General features: G+C 36.3%; 2 protein-coding genes across 2 annotated transcripts; one reads left to right on the top strand and one right to left on the bottom strand.

Moving 5' to 3' along the window:
* The first annotated feature begins 4,078 nt into the window (after positions 1-4,078).
* On the top strand, positions 4,079-5,381 carry adoa (2-aminoethanethiol (cysteamine) dioxygenase a). The gene has a single exon (XM_051123632.1). It carries the CDS (start codon positions 4,314-4,316, stop codon positions 5,064-5,066), a length of 753 nt encoding a protein of 250 aa, XP_050979589.1. The 5' UTR covers positions 4,079-4,313; the 3' UTR covers positions 5,067-5,381.
* Positions 5,382-7,880: 2,499 nt separating this feature from the next.
* egr2b (early growth response 2b) lies at positions 7,881-10,465 on the bottom strand. The gene is made up of 2 exons (XM_051123668.1): positions 10,147-10,465; positions 7,881-9,834 (listed from the first exon to the last, which is right to left on the bottom strand). Exons 1-2 carry the CDS (start codon positions 10,313-10,315, stop codon positions 8,759-8,761), a joined length of 1,245 nt encoding a protein of 414 aa, XP_050979625.1. The 5' UTR covers positions 10,316-10,465; the 3' UTR covers positions 7,881-8,758.
* Between the last annotated feature and the right edge of the window lie 17,480 nt (positions 10,466-27,945).

Raw genomic sequence — 27,945 nt, 5'->3', positions numbered from 1 at the left:
TAACCACATAACCATTAACTAAATATTTATGTTGGTAAATAAAACAAGTTACAGTAACAAAAATCAGACAAAGAGAAATCAATGTACAGTATAGAAGCACAATTACTCGTTTAACCATCATCTAGCCATTGAACAGAAAACACAAATTACTTCTCAAACTGCATCAAAATGCAAAAACAGAAATATGCAAAAATATTGAACTCACTGTCAATCTGCAATGATCAAATAATATAACAATGCAATCTTCCAAATGTAATAAAGATCTTCCACTGCTATGCAGAAGTAATATTTCATACTGAGCTTGTGCAATTGACTTTGCTTTTGTTAAAAGTCGCATTTAATAAAACAAATAATAGAGACAAATAATCTCAGATTTCAGGAAAAGGAAGTCATGTGTCTCCCACTGACATTATTGAGTGTTTTTTATTTTACAAGTGAATCAATGACAAAGGGCAGTTTAATAATATTGGTGTTAATGTTAAATGGTAATATCAGTGAAAACAATTTTTCAAGGTCTAAAATGATTGAGAAATGCTAGTATCTTCTCTGTGAAAAAGAAGTGCACTTAATTGGTATTGATGGTGCAGCCGTGGTGTACTTAAAATCTTACAAGTATTTTTTAAAAATGTAAAAATTGTACCTGCAAATAAAATTATTTCACTTTAATAAAAGGTCACTTAAGTATACACAAAGATACAAAAACACTCTTAAGTTATGTTCAGTTTGACTAATTGCATTTAATAATATGCAATTAAGTATCCAAAACATTACATTCAGTTTGCACGGAAGTATATTCTTTTAAAGTGCATTATTTTTAGTGCTAGACAACGATTAATTGCAATTAATTGCTTCCAAAATAAAAGTTTTTGTTTACATAATATATGTGTGTGTGTACTGTGTATATTTATGATGTATATATAAATACACACACATGCATGTATATATTTAAGAAAATATGTTATGTATATATATTAAATATGTTTATATATAATCTAAATTATATTAATATAAATATATAGATGTAAGTAAATGTAAATATTTTCTGAATTTATACCGTATGTGTGTGTTTATTTATACATAAAAAATATACACAGCGTGCACACACATATATTATTTTTATTTCTTTTATTTCTGATGTGATTTATTTGCGATTAATTTTTTTGTGTATATGTACACTCCAAAAAATGCTGAGTTAAAAACAACCCAATGGTTGGGTTAAATGTTTAACCCAGCCTTCAGGGTAGTTTTATTTAACTATTGCTTAAAAATTACTGTATTTCTTGCTTAAAATGAACCCAAAAATAGGATGGAGATTAACATTTATTATTATTGAAGTAATTATTTATTAAGTTGAATAAATAATAATTAAATAATAAACTTTTTTTTTTTTTTAATGTTACCCTGGACAAGTAGCACGGGTATATTTGTTAGCAATAGCCAAAAATACATTGTGTGAGTCAATATGTATTGATTTTTCATTAATGCCAGAAATCATTAGGATATTAAGTAAAATCATGTTTCATGAAGATATTTTGATTATTTTTTACTGTAAATATATCAAAACTTAATTTTTGATTAATAATATGCATTGCTAAGAACTTCATTTGGACAACTTTAAAGGCAATTTTCTCAGTATTTTGTTTTTTTGGTTTGGTTTTTCAAATAGTTGTATCTCAGCCAAATATTGTCCTATCCTAACAATCCATATATCAATGGAAAGCTCATTTATTTAGATGAGATTATGCATAAATCTCAATTTCAGAAAATTGACCTTATGATTGGTTTTGTGGTCCAGGGTCACAAATATTTATTAATAAATGTTCACCTTTGATTATTGCTAATGCTTCTATTAATTATGTCTCTGATTTTTAATTTACAAACTATTTTGGGTTCATTTTAAGCCAGCCATATAATAATTTTTAAACAGTAGTTGAGTTAAATAAAACTACCCAGAAGGCTGGGTTAAACATTTACCCCAAGCCCAATCGCTGAGTATGTCCATATTTCATCCACATGAAGTTTACTTCTTTTTCAAAAGGGTACACACTACCATGTTCTCTGAGATTTAATCAAAGACCTTGCCTTTAAGACAGTGATGATGGAACAATCCCCCTTATGTGTGTGATCTTAACATCCTTGTCGGTGAGAGTGAATCTAATTGAATTACCCAGACGGAAGTGGTATTTGGATGTGCTTGCTCTCTGAGTAAATGAGCGGGCCTCATTATTTCTCAAGAGGATGGTCTTTGTGGTGCACATGCACAAAGGTACATGTCCTGAGTAGGCACTTCACTGACTCAATGCTGCGCTCCGTCTATGCTTACTTCCGGTCCTCTCACTATCAACACCAACCTGACAAAAAATAATGAACAACTAGCTTGAATTACTAAGGTGTATAGGTTTGAGATAAACTGGATGTACCCTGATAATAATACTCACAGACTATGGGCTATTACTTTATCTCAAAATTGCATACTTGAAATCAACATTTAGTAGAATCATGTGACACTAAAGACTGTAGCTATTGCTGACTTATATTTTAAAATATATTCAGAAAATATATATATACACACACACACACTACCAGTTAAAAAGTTTTAAAGGAAGTCTCTTCTGCTCACCAACCCTGCATTTATTTGATCCAAAGAACAGCAAAAACAGTACAATTTTGGAATATGTTTACTAATTAAAACAACTGTTTTCTATTTGAATATATTTTAAAATGTAATTTATTCCTGTGATTTCAATGGGGAATTTTTAGCTTCATTACTCCAGTCACATGATCCTTCAGAAATCATTCTAATATTCTGATTTGCTGTTCAAAACATCATAGTAGACTTTTTTCAGGTTTCTTTGAATAGAAAGTTCAGAAGAATAGCATTTATCTGAAATAGAAATCATTTGTTTATCATTAGTTTTGATCTAATTAAAGCATCCTTGCTAAATAAAAGTATTAATATATTAATAAAAAAATATTAATTTATTACATATATATATATATATATATATATATATATTTTTTTTTTTTTTTTTTTTTTTTAATGGTATAGTGTATAATGTTACAAAAGTTTCTTATTTCAGATAACTGCTAGTCTGAAAAAATGTACTTAACTGTTTGTTTTAAATATTACTAATAATAATAATTAATAATAATAAATGTTTCTTGAACAGTAAATCAGCATAATAGAATGATTTCTGAAGGATCATGTGGCACTGAAGACTGGAGTAATGATGCTGAATCAGTTTTGATCAGGAACAAATTACATTTTAAAATATATGTAAATAGAAAGCAGTTATTTTAAATAGTAAAAATATTTCACAATATTACTGCTTCTACTGTATTTTGGATCAAATAAATGCAGGCTTGGTGAGCAGATGAGACTTCTTACTATCTTACTGTTCAGAAATTTTTGACTGGTAGTGTATAGTATAATACACTTATATCAACATTTCATTCAATTAATTATACATAATCATGCATAATAAATCACATTCAGCACTGATGTTGCTAGGCTGATGATGTAATGATGCATTGTGTCATTTATTTATTTATTTATTTTACTATTGTTTATTTAGCCAACATTTTATGTTTGATATTTCTTTTAAAAAGTTACAAATTTATTTAAAAAAATAAAAACAGCTTGCATATACACAGTTTCATGGAAAACTCACTCCAGAGATCAAGCCTGTGTGGATAATAAATGACATGCGATGATGATGTTGGTAGGGTGGTGATGTGTTGTTGTGGTCCAGGGTGGTTGTGGGGGAAGGGACAGAGTTGAATGGCCCAACGGGCCTCCCACCCCTCATAATCACTAGAGAGGGACAAGAGTGTGGGAGTTGCTGGGTGTTGTAGTTCTATTGCCGAGCTAAACTGTGCTTTTAATAAAACTAACCTCAGGTTTGCAAAAAATAAACAGATTTATTTGAGTGTCAGAGTATATCGACAGAGCTTGTCTTAATCTGTTCGCATATTTATGAATTGTTATAAGGATTTTTTTTCCACCCAGGAGCGCAAAAGAACTACAAATTCCAAATGCTTCCTATGTGTCTGCGCTTGCGCAGTAGTCGCGGACGTGTAGATCTGATAGCCATGAATGGGGTGGTGGAGACGCGGGTTTGTGGATTTTACTCAGATGCTAAAATTAATGTTTGCACCTCAATGGAGTTATTTTTATCATAACTTTCAACAATAATACACTCGACGTCTTTAAATGCTTCACTCGAGACAGTCTTGTCCGGCGTAATAGCTATTTTGTGGTCGTCGCGGGGCTCGAAGCAATTCACGGTTTCGTTTGCTTTCTCTTATTAAACATGCCGAGGAACAACAAGACCTCGCTGATCCAGAAGATAGCGAGCCAGGCTTATGTGACCTTCACAAACTGCTCTAGCTCTGCCATTGGAGATAACAAGACGTTTTTAGAGCAGCAGGCAGAGTTGGTCACCCTGCTGTCCGACATCAGGGCTGCGGATCTGAAGATTGCGCCACCGAAGAAAGTCTCCATATCCTCCCCACAGTCCTCAGCAGTCCCTCCAGTCACATACATGCACATCTGTGAGACTGATGTCTTCAGCATGGGAGTGTTTCTGCTGAAATCTGGAGCTTCCATCCCTCTGCATGACCATCCTGGGATGAATGGCATGCTGAAGGTCCTGTACGGCAAGGTCAATATAAGGTGTTATGACAAGTTGGATAAAGCTGGGAGTGAAACTGAGAGGCAGTTTGATCCACCACTGTTGCCCTTCCAGAGAGATGACGTGAGGAGAGCCATGCTCAGGTCCTCTGGACAGTTTTCTCATCAGAGTGGCCCTTGCATCCTGACCCCTCTCAAAGACAACCTTCACGAGATTGATGCAGTGGACGGACCAGCTGCGTTTCTTGATATACTGGCACCACCGTATGACCCTGACAATGGGAGAGATTGTCACTACTACAAAGTTTTACAAACTGCTGGCAAAAAGTCAGAGCAGAGCGATGAAGACGAAACCTGGCTTTTAGAGATTCCCCAGCCGGATGATTTCTGGTGCGGGGGTGAGCCATACCCCGGTCCTGAAGTTTCGGCATAGGGAAACGAACACTGGAATGACCCGTGATCCGTCCGTAAAAAATAGTTTGTTTGTTTTTTTCTTGGGGCTTCAAACGTCACTACATGTTTTTAAATGTCCATTCCAAACCTATCTACATCAATTTGTGGCCTTGCTTGTGAATAATGAATGTATACATGCTTGAAAAGCCTTTACTCTTGTATAAGTGCACACTATATATCTATATTAAATACTTGTTTAATTTATTTAAAAAAAAAAAAATCATATACAAACACTAATTCTTATGTACTGTTTATATTTTTACCGTCAAAGTACAATTAAAATGTTCGTAAATCATTTTTCAATTTGACTTTGTCTTGTATTAAAACATCACTTTGGGTGAATCATGTGCAAGGTTGCTCACTTACTTTAATGTTATTATTATTTATTTATTGATTGCTCATAGTCAGAGCAGTTTCGTTTGTATTTATTGATTCCAGCTTCTGGAAGGTTTTATATAAGTATTTATAAATAAATAAAAATGGATGTATATAATAACTTATTTAAATATAAATTTTATAATCACATTTAACTTAAATGAGAGTATGTTTAGAAACCTATAAAAGAAGATGTGTTTTTGAACAGTAAGATTTTTAATGTTTTTTGAAGAAGTTTCTTCTTGCTCACCAAGCCTGCATTTATTTGATTCAAAGTTCAGCAAAAATATTTTTACTATTTCAAATAACTGTTTTCAATTTAAATATATTTTAAAATGTAATTTATTCCTGTGATTTCAAAGCAGATTTTTTTGCGTCATTACTCCAGTCACATGATCCTTCAGAAATCATTCTAATATTCTGATTTGCTGCTCAAAAAACATTTATTATTATTATGTTGAAAACAGCTGAGTAGATTTTCAGGTTTCTTTAATGAATAGAAAGTTTAAATAGATGTATATAGATATATAAGATAAATAAAAGGTATTTTGAGTTATTTTTTATAGATTTATTTATGTTTTTAACACTGTTATTGGGCATTTGCTATTGATTTTAAAATAGTTATTTACTTACTGACTTACCCTTCTGTTGTTATCCACTGCATATGAGAAACATTAAGGTTGGAGAGGAAAGTGGGAAGCTAAAAATTCTTATCTTCTCATCTTTAATGTTTATAATTTGCGTCGCTTAGTTTTGTTATCACTAAAAATAACGATCCTTTTGATTTCAAATAGGTTGTGTCGCAAACTGGACTGAAATCTTTTGAAAGTCAGACTTTCACTGTGAATGTTGTCAGACATATTAATGTCTAATGTGGCGTCATGATTCCCACACATTGGTAAATAGATGTCTGTAACGTTAACGTAGGAGGCAGCCTAAAAGTAATAACATGATTTTTTTTTTTCTTCTTCTTCTTCTGGACAAACAAGTTTTATTGAACCAACAGATTTAATTCAGAATCAGAATTCCTGGCCTGTTAATGCTAAACTTCAAACAATAAGGTAGCTTTACTACAATACTTCAGTTATGGTTCACATGAAAGGGTCAAGTGCTGCCTTTCAAGAGTTATCTAGTTTGTTCCAGATATAGGACAGACATCAGCTCCCCAAGTCATAGTTCTAACAGTAGGGGAGTCAATCATTTTCCAGAACAGTAATAACAGCTTTTTGGCTGTTAACAGACTATTTTTTGAAGGAATGTGTGCTTAGCTTTATTCAAAGAGTATTTAAAATCAATATGTCCTAGTATGATGAGCACTGCTGGTTCTGCATTTACATTAAGGATATCTGAAAACACCTTAAAAGCCTCACACCAGAATCCCAGTAGTTTAGGGCATAGAATAAAACTGTGAGATTAGCATAATCTGATTTGCATTTATCAAAGGGGTGACACACTGGGAAAAATTCTGCTCAGTTTTGTTTTTAAGAATGTTATCTATGTAGGATTTTAAAGTAAGGAGTGAGGCATAATCTAGTTTTCATGGATTGTTTATCAACATCTTCCAAACCACTCCGCCAGACCTCCTCCGAGATACCACTTACCAACTGAGATTTGTGGAGGGGGAAGTAGATGTTTGTAACCTTCGATAAATTAAAGATAACTGATTTTTGTTTTTCCTAAACTCTATAAGACAATCATCAATGATTGAGAACGGAAACTTGTCTAAGGAAACACTGTGTAATAATTCCTTAATAACTTTATTTAATTCTTACATAACTTCTTAGACACCATGCAGGTTAGACATCGTCCTTTCCTGTGTCCCTTCAGGGTTTTTATTTATAGGATGAGAGCTGAACAGAAATTACTAAGGTCCTCTGTTAGTCAGTTTGCGTTCTGCGTTGTCTGTGAAGTTTAATTGATAATACATATTAGCATATATTTAGATATAGTCAGTCTGAAAGACCACATAAATAATGGATAACATCCATCTCCCTATCTGTGAACAGAGCACATATGTGGTTTTTTACATTGATGTGATTGCAATATTAGTAAAGTAGTACAGTTTCATTACTTTGCTTTTATTCTTTTAAAATATTAACTGTTGTTTATTTAGTTTTTAGCTTTTTTTCAAACTACACTTAGTCACAATTTAAAATTGTAGACATTGTCAACTTGTATATGCCAAATATATGTATTGGCTAATGTAAATATGGGGTTGTCCCAGCATTAAATGTGGGGGCGGTATTCCTTCACACAAAACCACAAAGACTCATACAGTGTCAAAAATTATTTGTCATTTTTTCAGTGTTGTTTCTCAATTTTCACACCATAGACACTGTAAAGACTGGTCATAACAGAGTTTTTTGTGTCAAATCAGTGACATCACAGTCATTTTTTGTTCACCTGAAAGTTTTAATAATTGTTCCTTTTACACTAACCCTATAGAAAATTACAGAATGTGAATATTCACACCCTTTGTGCATTTGTAAACAACACTGTGTGGGTGCTGGCCCTTTTGAGACCATGAGTCAGAACTCAGTGATGCCCAAACGGGAATGTCCCTACAAGTTTACTTCACTTTTTCCTTTTACACCTTTTTTTTTATACAGTGAAAATCAGTTAAACAAACATCAGTTCACAATCCATGTGTTGTTTATTATTTTCATGTTGACAAAGTAGGACATTATTGACCTGCGTTAGTCACTTGATAACAAATACATTTAGATCAGTCAGAACAACCACAGAACAAACGTCAAGTCGCTATGAGTAAATATACAATTCTTGTTTTAGCACAAATGCAACACTTTTGACACGAAACGGTTTGTACAAAAATATATCTTCAAAAACTTTCATATTAAAGAATAATGTACAATTTAATTCAAGCCTCCGGGTGTATATACAAGATGAACGGACGAAAGGCACGACGATGGGAGAAAATAGTGATGTTAGACACCTCCTTGACACATTAGTCTGTTTAAATTAACGTAACCACTCCAACTTTTATCTAAGACACAGTTCTCCCACGTGCTATCTAAGGTTATTTTTTAATTAAATTAATTGGCCTAAATATTCAAACAAAGTGCGTTTGGTCAGTCAGCATGCGACTGAGGCAAAAAGAAAACGAACATCGCACCACCTTCAAAAGTGCGCGCCATAAATGTGTCCATATCATTTGGCACTGTGGTTTGATTTCACTTTCATCAGTCCACCCAGGTTTTAATATATTACGCATGGTGCATTATTATTGTCATCGTATTGCCTACATAGTGTTGGATATTGCACTGTCCAGTTGAGAGTTTACTGGCTTGAACTGGACGAGCAGATGCCCGTGGCGACGCCGCGCTCCGAGCTGGACACTCCAGAGGACGACGAGGATGATTTCCTCTCCTTCTGTCGCAGGTGGATTTTGGTGTGTCTCTTTCTTTCGTCGCTCCGCGCGAACTTTCTCCCGCAAAAGTCGCAGGCGAAGGGCTTCTCGCCGGTGTGCGTGCGGATGTGGGTCGTCAGGTGGTCGCTGCGACTAAAGTTCCTCATGCATATCCGACACTGGAAGGGTTTGTGGCCGGTGTGGATGCGGATGTGTCTGGTGAGCTCGTCGGACCGGGAGAAGCGCCTGTCGCAGCCCTCCGCCGGGCAGGGGTAGGGCCGTTCGTGCACGGGGGTCTTGCTCGGTCTGTTGGGGTACTTCCTCGGGCGCAGGATGGGCCTGAGGGGTAAATTCTGCGGGCTGTAGGCTGTGGGTAGCCGGGGTCCGTCAGAGACCGGTCCCCCCAGTGTGAAGTTCCTGATAGTGTTCAGGGGGGTCAAAGGAGGCGGGACTCTAAAAGAGTCCAGCGGGCATGAGAACGGTTTGCGGTCGGGCATCGACTGCATGTCCCTCTGGCACGGCGGCTGGAAAAAGCCGGCGTAGTCCGGGATGATGGGGAACAGCCCGGAGTCCGTGTTTGGCTTTGGGGAGGAGTAGGATGGCGGGGGATAGGAGATGGGACAGGTGGAGGTGGAGAGGAACGCGGACGGGTCTTGATACACCTCCCCGCATCCAGAGTAGGGCGGCGGGGGAGAGTAGATGTGCTCCATGTCCGCCTGGTTCTGCGCCATGGTGCAGCTCAGAGTGCTGGAGAAGTGGCTGGGGGAGACTGAGGATGCAGGTGACGAGGATGCTGAGGATGGCTGGGTCATGCCCAGGATCCCCGCGCTCACGATGTTGATCACGCCCTCCGGGTTCCAGTTACCTGGGTACTGGGAGTCGATGGAAAACTTTCCCATGTAGGTGAAAGTTTGGTTGCGAGGGCCAGCTGGTTGCGCGAAACTGCTGGAATAGGTTAAGTCGAGCGAGCGCTTCTCCGTGCTCATATCCCCGCTAATCAAGCCATCTGCAAAAAGCACACGTAAAAACAAGGTTTAGATACACATGAAAGAAGGCTGTCTTAAGGAACGCGCAACTATTGGATGCAGCGCGTAGCTTTCACGCAAGCTCTGTCTACTGTAAAAGCATCGCTAGTTATCACATCAACAAAGCAGTCAACGAACTTTGGTTTCACTTTAAATATATAGGCAAACACACATCGTGTTTTTTCCCCTGAAAAGTTAACAACGTTTGCATTCCCACTGAACACCCTCAGTTGCGAGCGATGTATAAACACAGAACACGTGAGGATGGAAGCATGAGATTGCGCGCGTCTTACCTCCCGAGTTTATCTGCTCGTAATGTCCTCCTAAATCACCGTTTGGAAATATAGTCACAGAGGCTGGCAGTGATGTTGCAATCTCGTCCACTGAGTAGATGCTTTCGGAAAGAGGGTGCACGAAGCCACCAAGAGTTACAGGGACTTTATCCAAAGTTTTAGCTGTCATCGTGAAGTCCTAAGAAGCACTCGTTCAGATGTTCACAAAATGTTTTGTGCTAGTGCGAACGCTCGCTCAAAACGTTACATGTGGAAAGCTGTCAGTAAACTGTGAGTTGAGCGTTCACTGTGATGCCATCTGACGGCTCTGTGTTGTTGAATGACAGATCCTTGTGGAGGTGCTAGTGGTAGTATGTATTTATGGTGAGCCTATCAATGTGCCGTTACGTCACTGACCATTTAAGGACTGAATGGCAAAAGAAAAGTAGTGTTGATTGGTTACAGGGCTTGTGACGCGTTGAGGTAACACTTGTCAATGGAGAATCCTCTCTGCACAGCCTCTCGTGCATGAAAACCAATGCGCTGGGAGGAAAATGAGCAACGTATATTGCTTGTTGTATTAAAATATTTTTAGATAACCATAACAGAAAACAAACGTTTTACGTTTGTTAAAACATATTAAAGCCAAATTGTAACAAAAAATCATCCGTTTTGATACAGCGCATCATTCTCAATCAGGAATTCCGGTTCATTATCACGCCATAAATGGTTTTATCCGGTAAACAGCTACACCCCTTCGTCCATTTATGGAGCATATTCCGGAAATTGAGTATCGGAAACTCGCGAGTGTTGCCGAGCAAAGAGACGCGGCTCAACCAGCATCAGAAACCACAATCAAATGAGAGACACAATCACGGAATTTCTACCTTTGCTTCAATGGCACAGTCGGAAAGTGCGCTACATCTATTTGAATAGACCCCATGTTTTTGGAAAGAGGGAAACGTTTTTAGTAACACGTGTTCTATAATTAGAATGTTGCTGGAAAGTAGATTTATTTACGATTCTAGAAAGTTTTAAACAGAAGTTGTTTTGTTTTACATAACTATTTTTGTTTTGTTATCTCCCTGCGGTTTATGTTTAAGCTTTAATGGTGCATGTAGAATAAAGGCAGCACGTGAATTTCTGGCTCAGCAAATTTTGTTCTCCGCTATTATTTTGTTTTTCATGCTATAGCCTAGACCTAAACAACTGAAGATACTTAGATTAATTCGACTCTCCTCTCGCTCCAAAACGTGAATGCAAGAAACTAAAACTTTCCAAATGTAAATGCCTGTATACGCAAATAGAAATGCTTTCCGCTGTGAGGTTTAAGATGCGACTAAATAAAAAGATGATAGAAGTGAATTCCCCCCGTGGGTTTTTGAAACTGCTCTTAGTAAGACATACGGGGGAGGAGGGAGCTGAGGTCGGAATTTGAGCCAATGATTTTAATTTACTCTGTTACAGAATCAATTTTTTATTAAATACATGCCCCAAAATGTACAGCTTATATTTAAGTGATTGAACTTCCTGTATGATGATGTATACTTTAGCTAATGGATAAACATCGTGATGTAGGCTATTTATTTATCAGCCTTACATGTAAAATGACCTTTAGAAGACTGACATATTTGGAATTGTATATGTGCATCAAACAGATAGCCAATACTGGCCAATCACTCAGTTAAAATTAATTTTAGAATTTTCCAAATTTATATTTACGCGCCTAGCTTTTGCCTTGAATCCACATACCATGAAAGCAGAAAAAAAGAAGAAATCACATATTACACTTTTTTTTTTTTTCAACAGAAACTGTTCTAGCGCGTTCGGTTGCGCGGAGTCCGTGTCTGCGTCTCAATCACACACACCAGTGGTTAGTAGCTACTAGTCAAGTCACTACTCGACTTTTGTCTGAGTTATGACTGTTGGAATGATCGCTCCAGTGTATGTGTGTTTTCAGGGCATATATGTTCATCTCTGGAAAAACTCTTCCATTGAACTTCCGACATCCTACACGTAACGCGACCGGTATGACTGTGCATATGGTCGCACGTCTAAAAGCATTTTGACACCATTTACAGTAGGCTTCCATTTCAATATAAAACACTTAGCCTCAATTCTCCAAAATAAACAAGATTTCAGAAGCAAATATTAACCCCCACCCGTTTAGATTTCCTCACGTGTATAATCCTGGTTGCATTTTGTAAACATTTAAATAAATGAAAAATCCTAATGGGATTACAAATGAGTCTAACCATGAAAGTGCACTGCTGTTTGTCAGGAGAGATTTAAGTAGGCCTATGGAAATTAGTGAAATTTAAATGGAAATTTAAAATACTGTTAAAATAATATAGGCCATAATAGCCTATTTAATAGGCTTCTTGTAACTGTAAATGATACATAATATTCGTAGCGATGCGGCTTTATGCGACCTGCGTGGGTTATGTCATATTATATGGACAGGGGGCAGTATATGTTCCTTTACCGCAGACTGACACTTCTAACTGCTTTGAAGTGTTATTGAAGAGAAAAAAAAACTTTCCTTACTCTGTAGGATTAATATCTGATATGTAACTAACCACATCAGCATTATTATTCCCTTAAGTATAGTATAAAAATATATATATTTTATAAAACAATGTGTTCATTTTATAACTGGAGGGCTTTTGTTTTTTAAAAAACAAACAAGTTATAGCAATTTTTTAAAGAAGCAGTATTTCATTTGTTATTTTTGATGATGATTTTAGTATCTTGAAATCAAATTGGCCGTCACTCTTTTCCATATACGTGAGCTCTCTATATATAGCGTACTATATATGTGACCCTGGACCACAAAACCAGTCTTAAGCACCACGGGTATATTTGTAGGAAAAGCCAAGAATACATTGTATGGGTCAAAATGTATCTATCTTTTATGCCAAAAATCATTAGGATATTAAGGAAATATCATGTTCCATGAATATGTTTTGTACATTTCCTACAATAAATATATCAAAACTTAATTTTTGATTAGTAATATGCATTGCGAACTTTAAAGGTGATTTTCTCAGTATTTCAATTTTTTTTTGCATCCTCAGATTCCAAATTTTCAAATACTTGTATCTCGGCCAAATATTGTACTATCCTACCAACCATACATCAATAGAAACATCAATGATGTATAAATCTCAGATTTCAAAAAATTGACCCTTATGACTGGTTTTGTAGTCCAGAGTCACATATCATAATCTTTTACATTTGCAATTTTCAGTCATGCTAACATTGCATAAGTAATGTTTTTATTTATTTATTTTTATCCTGCTTATTTACACTGTAAGTTTGTCACTTACTTTAACAATAAAGTCCACTGTATTCCATATTCTACATTCCCAAATCTCTGTCATTTGGTTACCTCTATTTGCAGCTTTTACTGTTGTAAAATAAGTTTTGCATTCCCCATTATATAAGGAGAAAAAATTATATTTAACTATTGCTTCACACCAGAGAGGGTTTAATGCCAGTTATAATTGTAATATATATATATATATAAAAAAACCAACAGGGTCGGAGCTTGTCCTCATTTTTGAAAATCTGATCATTAGCAATCCAAAGAATTATTTTCGCATTATTTGTTCTTCAAGCATGACAGACGCTTGAATGGGTGTTTAAATCAGCCCGCACACAGAAAACATCAGTACACACCCCCAGTTTTGATAGCACAGTGAAAATCCCCAAAGCTTCCTGTTGTCCATCAATCACATATATTTTTATCGCCACCCATGCACGCTCGGGTTATTTTTGAGAAGGTGTTGCTGTCATCATAAGCATGGCTTGGGAACAGTTTGTGATCTCAGAACACCATCAGAGTGTCATAATTACTGAATGAATTACAAATGGAGCCATCTGTTGCCACTGCATACACTTATCACTGACTCTATGGTGGATGGATACTATTACTGAGATGCTATAGTGTGCAACACTCTTAAGAAAAAAAGTTCTATACTGGCCTCCATGGTTCCATGAAGAACCTTTAACATCCATGGAACCTTCCAGATGCACAAAAGGTTCTTTATAGAAGAAAAAAACCCTTTGGAATCTTTATTTTTAACAATGAAGCCTTTTTAAATTACTACTGTTGACCACTGAGAAGTATGTAGAAAACCAAAAGTCTATTTTTTAGGCAGCCCCTACGCCTGTCATGGCCTAAACTGAGCGTACACTTTCATGGCTGTTAATTGGCTTTGTGGGTAATGATTTAATAAGGACCCCATGCATCCGTAACCTGTCTGAGATCCCCTCTAGTCCACACGGCCCGCTCTGAATCTTTTATCGCCGCTGTCGCTCAAGCAGGCAATTAGTAAAGAGGTTGTGTCGTCATAATGACATCTCAGTAGATATTGACTGGAGTGCGTCCCCGCAAATCACCCTAAACGCTCAATAGCGAGTCAGGGCCGGCAACACGCCACAGTTACATTATCACTCGCAGACGTTTAGTGCCGAACAGCTTTGCGTGTTTGTCAGGCGCGCCGGTGCTTTTCTTGCCCTGTGAATAAAGACTACAGCGAGTAATGTGACAGACCGCAGCCAGACTGATTACAGGGACGTGTCAGTTGCTGTTAATGGGGGAAGCCCTTTAAATATTGTCTCGGTTTGGAGCCTGAACATCCATAATGAGGAGGTAATGAACCTGGTCCTGTTTCTGCTGGCTGTATTAATTGCAAAGGGCTGAAAACCTTTAACTGCTCTGTGAGGAAATAAGAGATCCGCTTTTTTTGGTTGTATCTATCCTTTCAGGTTTTCAACCACACCAGTAAGACCATCAGCAACTGCTATGATATAAACCCCACTGTAAGTGGTTAATCGTGGCTGTATGACAGCTCAATAAAGACACAAAAGCACTCAAGTCTGCACAGAACAGCGACAATCTTTGCCGCTGACTGTCGCATCTGAATGCTTCACATTTTCAGGGATTCTTGTGTCCTCCCCCACAGACGAAAGAAGGAAACTTCTTCAGATGCATGTGTCTTTTGTTGTACGCCTACAGATGCAAAAATGTTTGCACACTGTGCAGAAGTGGCCCGCTTTGGCAGAGCGTGCCGGGCCCGCCGAATGCCCATTGGCAGCTGGGATCTGGCTGTCCCTGCTGGGAATGATGGTCTCAATGTAATGGACACCCACACATGGCAGCCACTGAATTCAAGAGCTTTCTTTCTTGCATGTGCTCGGGGTCTCCCAGGGTCAAATGACTCCTGCACATTGAGGATACATAGAATGACATCCTTCTGCATCAGCCTTTGCATTGTTTTTCAGGTCTGTTTCATTGTTCTCTATTACTCATCAAATTGTCCATGAGATCAGAGCACACAACAAAAGGCTTTATGATATAACTGTACTCACAAATTGAGTAAATAGGGTGGATCTCTTCTTTACTAGTAATACAGTTCGCTTTCTAGGCATGCATCTGTGAAATTATATGATGTTAATATAAAGGTTTCAAAATGGGGCTTTCAGAGCGATGCCATAGAAGAACCATTTTTTGTTTCCCCAAAGAAACGTTCAGTGAATAGTTCTTAAAAGATCTACAGTTGAAGTCAAAAGTTTACATACACCTTGCAGAATCTTCAAAATGTTAATTACTTTACCCAAATAATACCAAAAGCATGTTATTATTATTTTTTTTTTGGTACTGACCTGAATAAGATATTTCACATAAAAGACATTTACATATAGTCCACAAGAGAAAACAATAGTTGAATATATAAAAATCACCCTGTTCGAAAGTTTACATATGCTTAATTCTTAATACCGTGCTGTTACCTGAATGATTGACACCTGTGTTTTCTTGTTTTTTTTTTAGTGATAGTTGTTCATGAGTCCCTTGTTTGCCCACTGTTCTCCATAAAAATCCTTCAGGTCCCACAAATTCTTTGGTTTTTCAACATTTTATATATTTGAACCCTTTCCAACAATGACTGTACCGACTCTATGACTGATTTTGAGATCCATCTTTTGACACTGAGGACAACTGAGGGACTCATATGCAAATATTACAGAAGGTTCAAACGCTCATTGATGCTCCAGAAAGCAAAACGATGCAGGGGTGCATAAGAGCCAGGGATGTAAACTTTTTAACAGAATAAAGATGTGTAAATTTTTCTTATTTCTCCTAAATATCATATATTTTTTCATTTAGTACTGCCCTTCAAAAGCTACAGAAGATACTTACATGTTTCCCAGAAGACAAATAAGTTCAATTTACCCTGATCTTCAAATTCTAAAAGTTTTCACCCCCCAGCTCTTAATGCATAATTTTTCCTTGTAAAACATCAGTTTGAGTATGAGTATTTGAACCTTCTGTAATAGTTTTCACACTCAGTTGTCCTCAGTGTGAAAAGATGAATCTCAAAATCATACAGTCATTGTTGGAAAGAGTTCAATTACAGAAAAATGCTGAAAAACCAAAGAGTCTGTGGGACCTGAGGGATTTTTCTAAAGAACAGCACGCATGAACAATGCATGACTCATGAACTTCACTAAAAAAAAAAAAAAAAAAAAAAAAAAAAAAAAAACAGCTGTGGATCATTCAGGTAACAACCCAATATTAATAATCAAGTGTATGTAAACTTTTGAACAAGGTTATTTTATAAATTCAACTATTATTTTCTCTTGTGGACTATGTGTAGATGTCTTTTATGTGAAATATCTTATTCAGGTCAGTACTAAACAAAAAATAACATTCATTTTGTATCATTTTGCAGATTCTGCAAGGTGTATGTAAACTTTTGACTTCAACTGTATTTGTTGTTAGTATTTAAGAGCACTTTTCCACAATAAAGAACCTTTTCTGGAAGTAAAATATTTCATAAATGGTTCTTCACAGATCTATCTATCGATCTCTTTGCTCTAAATATCATTTCATCATAAAATGTAATCCCTAGTAACCAAAGTTAGCTCAAATAAGAAAAAAAAGAAAGAAAAAGGGTCAGGAGCATTGCTGTAACTTTATCTATTCGAAAAAGGGAAAACAGGACAATTTACAAATCCGCTCTAGGAACGGAATGTCTCTCCAAACTGGTCGGGCATATGACAATACACCATAAAGCAAGCTGTCAAGTTACGCCCACAAAATTCAGATGAGGTTTGTCGAAAGAGGGGTGAATGGACACAAACCTGCTCTAGAGCCAGCTGAGATCTAAAGACTAGCCGTGGGAGACTCCGCACAACATGAATTGTTCTTTTTACCGAGTAGGAGGCCGTTTTTCTTAGTGAATTTGTGTAGGTGTTACTTTTCTATAGATGCTCACCTTCAAAGGACTTTTTCGTTTGTGCTAGTGGTATTGGCGAGCTAACAATTGTTCTTCTGTTTTTTTTGGTAATAATAATCTGTTTACATTTTCTATTTATGTACAAGAGCCTGACTGAGGATTAATGACATGATATCCACGGCCTTTAGAGAAAATCATTGTCTTTGTATCAGCGATATATTTGGAAGATGTTAATGTCTTTAAATATTTAAAAATAAAATGTATTTATATCAACAAAAATCCTCAGAAATATTTTTTTCAAAAAAAAAGTTTTTACTTTATAATATTTCAAACAGTTATTCCAAAAATAAAACATTCAATATGAATTTTAAACTCAAGTCTATTTGTGTAATTACATGCATTTTATACTAATTTGACATTTTTTGAAGGACAACATAACATCAAGTCAATTTGAAAGACTCGGATGACATAATTGCTCAGAGAAGCAGTCGAGAGCAATAATACCTTTCCGGAAAGAAAAGTTTCGCCCTGGTATTTGATGTATTCTAATTTCCCATTATCCACATTATCTAAATTAAGGTCTCTGCTCACAGAGACAAGTACTGTACACCCACAGGTTCAACATCATGCAGCATTACAGTGCATTAAAGTGCACACACACACACACGCACACACACATGCTCAAACACATATGGAAACATTGGTGATGGTGAATGCTATACTCACATTATCAGTGCAGCATGGAGAGTGGCTCTTTGTGACTTCCCATCATATGAGTGGGCTCCTCCAAGAGCTTCACACCGCTCCAATAGCAACACAGCGCTCCACACACACTCACACACTCCTGGGATAGCTGGTGCTCCTCATGCAAACTGATCTGGTTTCAAACTGATAGTCTATATTCTGCCATGTGGTTATATGAGGTGCTGTCTTACTCTCTCGCGCTGTTTCATGGGGGTGTAACAAAGTGGAAGAAGGAAACTCAAGACAATGGTTGGACTTTATGTGTATCCTACATCACTGACATTGAAATTGTCATGGTAATGTTAAGTCAGAGGTGCAAGAGCTGAAAAATGCTTTGACGGACAGAGTCGTGGGTTCTGGTGTCATTCAGACATCTTGATTAGAGGGTGGACAACGCAGCCATGCGTGCAACGTGCACGTGTGCGTGATCTGTTAAAATGCAGAGAATCAGATGATTGTCTTCCTTATTTACTTACAAAACAGTGAATCATTATCTAAAATACTTTTAGACCCCTACTTTGATGCATAACTGAAATTGAAACAGGGACCATTTATTTCAGGATCCAATCTGATCTTATGAGAAAACAGAGCGTTATGAGCTGGTGATTTCTTATGAAAGCAAATGTGACAAGAAAATTAACACTATTTTTATGAATAAGCAAACATGAAGGTTTTCCCCGTAAACCTAAAATGAAAAAAATGGTGTAGGGTTTACTTTGAAACAATTTTCACTCAGAAATTGCTAGTAAATATTGCAAATAATGACAAAGAAACAGCAAGTAACACAATGACTTAAAAGTGAAATGTTGAAGTTAAAAGACTAAAATGTTATTTCTCCTAAAAAAAAAAAAATACACCAATAATCTTACATTTACCTTGCAGAATCTGCAAAAAAGAGGGATCATTCAAAATGCATGTTATTTTTTATTTAGTACTGATCTAAATAAGATATTTCACATAAAAGATGTTTACATGTAGTCCACAAGAGAAATTAAAAGTTGAATTAATAAAAATGACCCTGTTCAAAAGTTTACATACACTTGATTATTAATACTGTGTTGTTACCTGTATGATCCACAGCTGTTTTTTTTTTTAGTGATTTTTTTTGTTCTGTTTTTTTGTTGTTCGTGAGTCAACAAAAAGTCCCACAAATTCTTTGGTTTTTCAGCACTTTTGTGTATTTGAACCTTTCTCAACAATGGCTGTATGATTTTGAGATCCCTCGTTTCACACTGAGGTCAACTGAGAGACTATTGCAACTTATGCAACTATTATAGAAGTTTCAGACGCTCACTGATGCTTCAGAAGGAAACACAATGCATTAAGATCCAGGGGTGAAAACTTTTTGAATTTGAAGATCAGGGTAAATTTAACTTATTTTGTCTTCTGGAAACAAGTATCTTTTGTAGCTTCTGAGGGGCAGTACTAAAAAAAAAAAAAAAAAGATATTTAGGCAAAACAAGAAAAATGTACACATCTTCATTTTGTTCAAAAGTTTTCACCCTCTGGTTCTTAATGCATCGTGTTTCCTTCAGGAGCATCAGTGAGCGTTTGAAATGTCTGTAATAGTTGAATGTCCCATAAAAAAAACAACTTTATACTTAAAAATAAACTTTAAGTAGTCATTGTTAACTTGATAAGTGCAATGCAAAGATTAAATAAAAAGAGTTTAAAAACTGAACTAAAATTAAGCTTGTCTTGTTATGCCGCAAAGTAATAATCATAGTCAAACTGTGAAAATGTCTCATATTGACATTGATTCTGTTCCGATCCGTTCTCAGAGCACCGTCCTACTGGGGCAGCAGGTCACATCCCAACACAAGCTTCATTATTACTAATTACACCCGGTCCATCATTGACTTTTGCCTTCCCTATTAGCAACATCAGCCATTAACACTAATGTTTTGTTTAAGACTGAAGACGCAAGACTTTTTCCTGCTCTCTGGGACTGACTGTAGTGTAATGGGTGAACACTTTGAGCCTGTGTATTATCAAATTCAGGCATTAAAGATCCCTGGTATCCCATCAATTTAAAGTTTAAGATAAACTTCACATGCTTTATGGTGAAAATGATCGTGAGTGGCATGTTTGTAGAATACAAAACAGACTGTAGGTTTAAAGCACCCTTAATATAGTAAATTGATTCTTGAAATCAATGAAACTAATCTCATTCTCTGTTTTGCTTATTCAAACGAGCACACTACTTTCCATAACACACAGAACCCAATGTTGTTGGCATCACATAAAGCCTGGGATGAGATTGCAGTTGTGAATTACATTGAAGGAAATATAACAGTCTGTTCATCACACTAAAATATTGTATTATTTCAGAAGACTTGAAAAATAATGCACAAATTGTATGGACTACTTTTTTGTCATTTTGGGACTTGACAGATATGAATTTCTCCTGTGATATTCTTGAGGAAAAAATGGGTTTGAAAGAATGGGTTTTAATGGCTATGGCTTTAACAACAGAAAGCATAACATTTACAAACGGAATATTAGTCAAAATAAATAAATCTGATTTAATATGTTCTTCTCAGACTATTGTATTAGATAGAAAAAAAAAAACATTATCAACAGCACTGCATAAAAAAATATTGTGCAAGCATCGTAACTAAACCAAAAGCATGCAATTGAAACCTAAAATGTGAGGCGATACAAAGGCACACAAGGTTTTAGGTGTGTGTGGGGAGCTGCGTGAACGTATACAGCACAGAAAATTAAGCAAATGGCATCATTACAAGCGTTCATCTTGGCTTGCGAGGGGTGCGGGAGATGATGGGGTGTCTGTGTCTTCGGCGGTCTCAACAGACAGAGCTGCATGTCAGGCGCTGGTAACAAATGGTTCTGCTAAATCAATCTTTAATTTGATGCCAGCCTTTTGCTAATGGAGAGTCTTGTTAGAGTCTTAGCCTTTTGTCAGCTCAGTCAAAGTTTACCCATTATGCAGCAGATCCATCATTTCTAGATGTGGTCAGTAATGAATTGTGTGCATCAGCATCATTAGAGGTTTATGAACCAAAAGCTTCCACCTATTAAATGGAGCTATTAAAGACCCTCTTAATGTTCACCCTGTTTAATGGTGAGAAATAGACTAAAGCAGTCACGGGAGAAAAATTAGTTGATTTTGATTCATTAGATGCACGCTCATTTATGTGATCCTGAGCGATCGCTTTCTAATACACTGTTTCCCACCAAAACAACAAAAGGACGTAATGTCTTCATCATGGAAATCGTCTTATTTAAGAACTTGTTTGTGAGATTTCACAACGGACCAACAGCTTTGCACAAGTGCAAAATAAAATAATGTTTGACACTGATGAATCCAGGATCCTGAATGTGTCTGGTTAAAAGGCATAATTAGTTTAGTCTGAATGTGTGTGATGTGTTTTTTCTTTGATACATACACCAATACACACATGCATGTTTTTGTATCATTTCCTTGGTTACCTCTTTAATTTATGTCTTTTCATACATTATTGTTGTTTTATACATTCTGTTGTTATACATACATTATACACTGTTAGTAAGTATAATTATTACAACTGTTCATACAGTTTAGGGTTAGTTCACCCAAAAATTAAAATTTTGTCATTAATTACTTACCCTTATGTCGTTCCAAACCTGTAAGACCTTTGTTTATCTTAAGAGCACAAATTAAAATGTTTTTGAAGAAATCTGAGAGCTTTCTGACCCTGCATAACAGCAATGCACGGTAAAAAATGAAAAAGGAAAAAAAAAACACAATTTGTTGAGTCAACTTAAAAAAAATTTTCAAGTCGGTATAAAAAATGGTTGAGCCACTGATGTCACATGGACTATCTTAATGATGTCCTTACTACTTTTTTGGGCCTTGAAAATGGTAGTTCCACACTGTAAAAATCAGTTTGTTGAGTCAACTTAAAATAATTTGTTACCCAGCTGCCTTAAATTTTTAAGTTCATTCAACTCAAAAATGTTTAGTCAGCTTGACATGTTAAGTTGTACTAAGTGACAACTTAGATATTATGTTGGCTTAACAAAAAATTTGGTTTGTTAAACTTAAAAGCTGGGTAAGTTACCCAGCTGCCTTAAATTTTTAAGTTCATTCAACTCAAAAATGTTTAGTCAGCTTGACATGTTAAGTTGTACTAAGTGACAACTTAGATATTATGTTGGCTTAACAAAAAATTTGGTTTGTTAAACTTAAAAGCTGGGTAAGTTACCCAGCTGCCTTAAATTTTTAAGTTGAATCAACTCAAATATCTAGGTTGTCACATAGTACAACTTAACATTTCAAGTTAATAATAAACTTTTTTTGAGTTGACTGAACTTAAAATTTTAAGAAAGCTGGGGAACAAAATATTTTAAGTTGACTCAACAGATAGCTTGCACAGTGTGCAACTACCACGTTCAAGGCCCAAAAAGGTAGTAAGGACGCCACTAAAATAGTCCATGTGACATGGTTCAACCGTTTTATAAAGCTACAAGAATACTTTTTGTGCTCAAAGAAAACAAAAATAACAATTTTATTCAACCACTGATATCACATGGACCGTTCTACCGATGTCCTTACTACGTTTCGAACGCCTTGAACATATCAGTTGCATTGCTGTGCATGCATAATTTGATCAAAAATATCTTAATTTGTGTTTGGAACGACATGAGGGTGAGTAATTAATTACAGAATTTTCATTTTTGGGTGAACTATCCCTTTAACCTTCTCAGGACCAGAATATCATAGACTTGAGTGAGGAACCTCCTACTTCTAAGGAATCACTCTGAGCACTTAAGAGACAGCTTAGCAACACCCTAGAAACCATACAGGACATTTCTGGCTTCAGCAGATACTGGGAAAGTTGTCAGGCCACCTCCAACATCTTGGCAGAGGGTTTTGCACGTGCAAGCGCTGGTCACGTTGTCTATAGAAAATGTAAAAATCCCAAATCCTTCACCTCCCCCTTACAGAAACTCCTTGGCATTTTGCATAAACCATTATTCAGACTGTATCTATAAGCTATTATTGTTTTCACTGTCCCTTTCTTAAATGACGATAATAATTTTGAAATTAGCAGTGATGTGCCAAGAATTTGCGTGTAAATTTGCATGTCATCTGCAATTAAATGACTAATGCATTATATTTGTAAATTTTATTTTATTTTAATTTTTTTTTTTTTTTTTTTTTTTTTTTTTTTTTGCAGTTGAACTTAAATGTGTTGTTTTTACCCACTTAAGTAAATGTACTTTTTAAAAAATGTAGTTTCATAATTGCTGTCTTGACAAGCATTTACGGTCAACTAAAATACACTTTAACATAATTTCTATTTATGTAATATAGAATAACACAGTACAAATTAAATGATAATCAAGTACTTTACATATGCTTTAATATGCTAGTCAACACATAAAAATGAATGCACTTCTTTAAAGCACAACAAAATATATTAAAAAAATGATTTAAAATGTATTTTAAGGTAAAACTTTTCATTTGCATTTATTGTGTGATTAATATGCTAATGTTATTGTTAGTTTTTAAGTGTACTTTACACTTAAAAGTTCACTTCCAGAGTAAACATTTCCTGATAATTTACTCACCCCCATGTGATCCAAGATGTTCATGTCTTTCTTTCTTCAGTCGAAAAGAAATGAAGGTTTTTGAGGAAAACATTCCAGTATTTTTCTCCATATCATAGACTTCAATGGGGATCTGTGGATTGAAGGTCCAAATTGTAGTTTCAGTGCAGCTTCAATGTGCTTTACACGATCCCAGCCAAGTAATAAGGCTCTTATCCAGCAAAACGATTGGTCATTTTCTAAAAAAAAATTAAAATTCATATACTTTTTAACCACAAATGCTCATCTTGCACTAGCTCCGTGACGCACATGCGCATCTTGCGAAATTATGTTGGAAAAGTCATGCGTGGTTAGTTCTTCGTCTGTGTATTTCCTCCATCTCATTTTCTCCTCCAACTTCAAAATCACCCGACATCGTTTTATCTTTTTTTGTAAAGGGCGTTTGACTTGTTTTGCATGTTCACTTTGTATACACTATGTCGGTACTTCTGCCTACGTCACAACTGTGTGATTACATAATGCGTGAGACTGAGCTAGTGCAAGATGAACATTTGTGGTTAAAAAGTGTATACTTTTTTTTTTTTTTTTTTTTAAATGACAGTTTGTTTCGCCAGATAAGACCTTTATTCTTTGGCTGGGATTGTGTAGAGCCCTTTGAAGCTGCATTGAAACTGCAATTTGGACCTTCAACCCTTTGGCCACCATTGAAGACCACTATATGAAGAAAAATCCTTAAAAGTTTTTCTCAAAAACTTCTTTTCAACTGAAGAAAATGAACATCATGGATGACATAGGGGTGAGTAAATTATCCAGATTTTTTCATTTTGGAAGTGAACTAATCCTTTAAAGGCATAATTTAGTCAAAAATGAAAGTTCCTCAGGTTGTTCCAATACTGTGCATATCCTTCTTAAGAAGAATGTGGGTAACCAAACAGTTGTTTGTCCCCATTGACTTGCATGGTAGGGAAATACTATGGAAGACAATGGGGACCAGAATTAGTTTGGTAACCAAAATCTTCTTTTGTGTTCAACAGAAAACGAAATGTCATCGATGCTAATAGCCTAGCTGTTAGCGCACTAACATATAATGCAACTGCACCTCTGGTGACCCGAGTTTGAGTCCCGACTCATGGTCCTTTGCCAGTCCTGTTCCCAACTCTCCATCCTATGCTTTCCTGTCAATCTTTACTGTCCGTTAAAAAGCATGCAAAAAAATAAAAAAATAAATAAATAAAAATAATACAGAATGTCATTGAGGATGAGTAAATAATGACAGAATTTCCGTGTTTACTTATATTATCTGCAAAAAAAATATTTTAAAAGTATACTTTTAATATTTAAAGTACACTACAAGTGCACATTCAATATACAACAGAACACTTGGAGACACTTCTTGGCATTTTTAGATTTTAAGCAGGACACCATTTAGCGGCACTACTAAAATAAAAGGTATCACTTACTTTATTATTTTAGAGCATATTACATACAGCTCTGTCTTGTTGTCTAATTTGAGCCAGTGTTTGGATTCTTTGAGAACATTTCTGGCTTTGGCATGAAACTCAATGTCTACCTATGGTCCAAACCATCCCACTAAGCCAGTCTCTCTGGGCGCTCTGGGAGTAAGGTAAAGTCAGAGCAGCAGCGCTGTTGTCCAGGGGAGAAGAAACAAAGGCCCAGTGGCAGGTCCATTCTCCCCCAAAGCCGATACCACCTGCAGGGGCCGGCCCCTCTCCTGAGCGTCCCAGCACCGCTCTCCAAATGATGATTAATCACGGGGGGCCGAGGGGGGGGCTCGGACCCTGACACGGCCATAATGCTGGTCACCGGAGTCTGGATTGGCCAGCAGCGATCAGTGGGTGGATGTCCACGGAAGATGGATGACCTCGGCGAGGGCTCGGACTCCTGTCATTAACAAGAGAAAAAACACAGACAACAAAAAGAAAGGCAGCTCGGTGTGAGGGAGACCGGGTTTGTGTGGGAATAAATGAGAGTTTTGACATTAGCAAACGTTTAAGACACCTAACTTTCCCAACGCAAAGTAGTCTGAGCCCTGACACAACACGACGGCCGTGAACTTCTGGAAGTTTGAGATCGTTTGCGCTCATCAGCGGAAAGAAGAGCCGCGGCGAGCCGAGATTTTCTCTGACAGTTACAAATGAAGCCGCGATTCATTATTTTCCAGGGAATTCGCTCTTCTGCAGACGAAGATGGAGATGCAGCCGTGGCGTCACTGCCCATTTGGATGGAGATGAATCAAGGCACTTTAGCCCAGACGCAGCACTGACAATCACATCAGCGAGGCTATCGGACTCCCCTCTACTCCTCGTGGACGGATCCGGTGTGGAGCGGAGCGGGTAATAAAGGCTCCTACTGAAACCCCATTAAGCGCCGTCTCCAAAGACCAGCTCATTAGCATAGCCGAATATTCCCCCCGTTTGTGTAATTCTATAAACTCTTATTGCTTCCACTATCCTATTCTTAAATGACGCTAATAATGTGGAAAGTTTAGCTGTATAAATGAGGGTGTTCTTGCGCTTTTGCAGCTTGTGTTCGTTTTAATCCGGGGTCTGGTTACCTCATTCACAATCCCCCTAATGACCCATCTTTGTTAATTAAGCAGACGAGGATGGGGTTGGGGGGTTGTGTAGGGGGAGGGAGGTGCAGATGCAAAAAAAGCCACGTTTCTCCTTTGTTGTCAAACTGACACCAATGCCTGTTGTCTGTCAGGAATTAAGGACAGATTAGGTCATAACCATGCTATAGAGTGTTTATTACATGGTTATACATGTTAAACAGCACATTACTAACAAATTAATGATCTTTTGACTTTTAAATGAAAAAATGAACCATCAGGTCCAAATGTCACTATTGTTCCCTCTTCATTTGAACATTCATTCACATATAGTTCTGTGAAAATGTATGCGTTATATAACGGTCTTTAAATAGACGTGACCATGGACCACAAAACAAGTCATAAGGATACATTTTTTGCAATTGAGATTAATACATAACCTAAAAGCTGAATAAATAGACTTTCCACTGATATATGGTTTGTTAGGATAGGACAATATCTGGCAGAAATATAACTATTCAAACTATTTATATTTATCTGGAATCTGAGGGTGCAAAAATCACCTTTAAAGTTGTCCAAATGAAGTTCTTAGCAATGCATACTAATCAAAAATTAAGTTTTGATATATTTATAGAAGGAAATTTACAAAATATCTTCATGGACCATGATCTTTACTTAATATCCTAATGATTTTTGGCATAAAAGAAAAATCATTATAACTCATACAATGTGTTTTTGGCTGTTGCTACAAATATACCCATGGAACACGACTGTTTTTTTTATGGTCCAGGGTCACAAATACATAAAATGTGTATCTTATTGTGTTTTTGCTCATTGTGAGTCACTTTTATGCATTCATATAGATTCTGGTTGAATATCTGATGAGATTTATTCTGAAAATATGCAAAAATACCAACAGAGAGCAAACACTTATGAGCAGTACTGCACAGAATCTGTCTGTTATTCAAATATTTAATTATGTTTTCAGCTACAAATGAAAAATATATATATTCATAAGCAGTATTCAGCAGATTTTGCTCCTAAATTTGTGCAAAAATCTGAAAAATGTCTGAAGATTTCATCTAGGTGATGCATATGACTATGCTGCATTACTTTAAAAAGTGTGATTTTTTGGAGTTGCGTTTAAGCAACATATTTCTTTGGGCACGGGTCAAAATATGTTAACAGGCGACCATGTAAAAACTGAAGCTTTTGGTGGAACAGATAGAGCCATAAGAGGTGCATTTTACACTTTGCATATAGTAGTAGTTATTAACATTAGTGGGTAGTGGGAACAAAAGAGCAAACTGGTTACCTGTAGGCCTGCAGTCTATTTTAGAAACTCAGCATGAACTCCTCCAGCATAGGATTTCAGTAGGTGTGGATCAAAGATCTGGAAGTAGATGAGAGAAATCTAGTGTAAATTGCATGTACAATCTTTTCTATTTACGTTTCTCTCGTGTATTTTTGAAAACATTTTTATTGAATGGAATAATTCTTGTCCTGGGTGCTGATTGGTTATTACGGTATTATATTCCATGATATAGTGTAGTGTGACTTGTGCACAAGAGTTCATTGTTTTTGTTACATAATGAAGTCTGCATCCTTATTATTTTTATTAGGTGGTAACAATTTTATTACAATAATAAACCATTAAGGTCATGGAAATGAAGGGCCTCTGGCTGATATCATTTCCATTTTCCT

Source organism: Labeo rohita, chromosome 12 (assembly GCF_022985175.1).
Source record: "Labeo rohita strain BAU-BD-2019 chromosome 12, IGBB_LRoh.1.0, whole genome shotgun sequence".
Lineage (NCBI taxonomy): Eukaryota > Metazoa > Chordata > Actinopteri > Cypriniformes > Cyprinidae > Labeo > Labeo rohita.
The sequence above is the reverse complement of the archived record's forward strand: the minus strand, read 5'-3'. Positions and strand labels throughout refer to the sequence as shown.

Coding starts and splice junctions, on each gene's coding strand:
- egr2b (XM_051123668.1), bottom strand. CDS start 10,315: ATGACAGCTAAAACTTTGGATAAAGTCCCTGTAACTCTTGGTGGCTTC. Junction 9,835..10,146: donor CGAGCAGATAAACTCGGGAG/GTAAGACGCGCG, acceptor TGCTTTTTGCAG/ATGGCTTGATTAGCGGGGAT.
- adoa (XM_051123632.1), top strand. CDS start 4,314: ATGCCGAGGAACAACAAGACCTCGCTGATCCAGAAGATAGCGAGCCAG.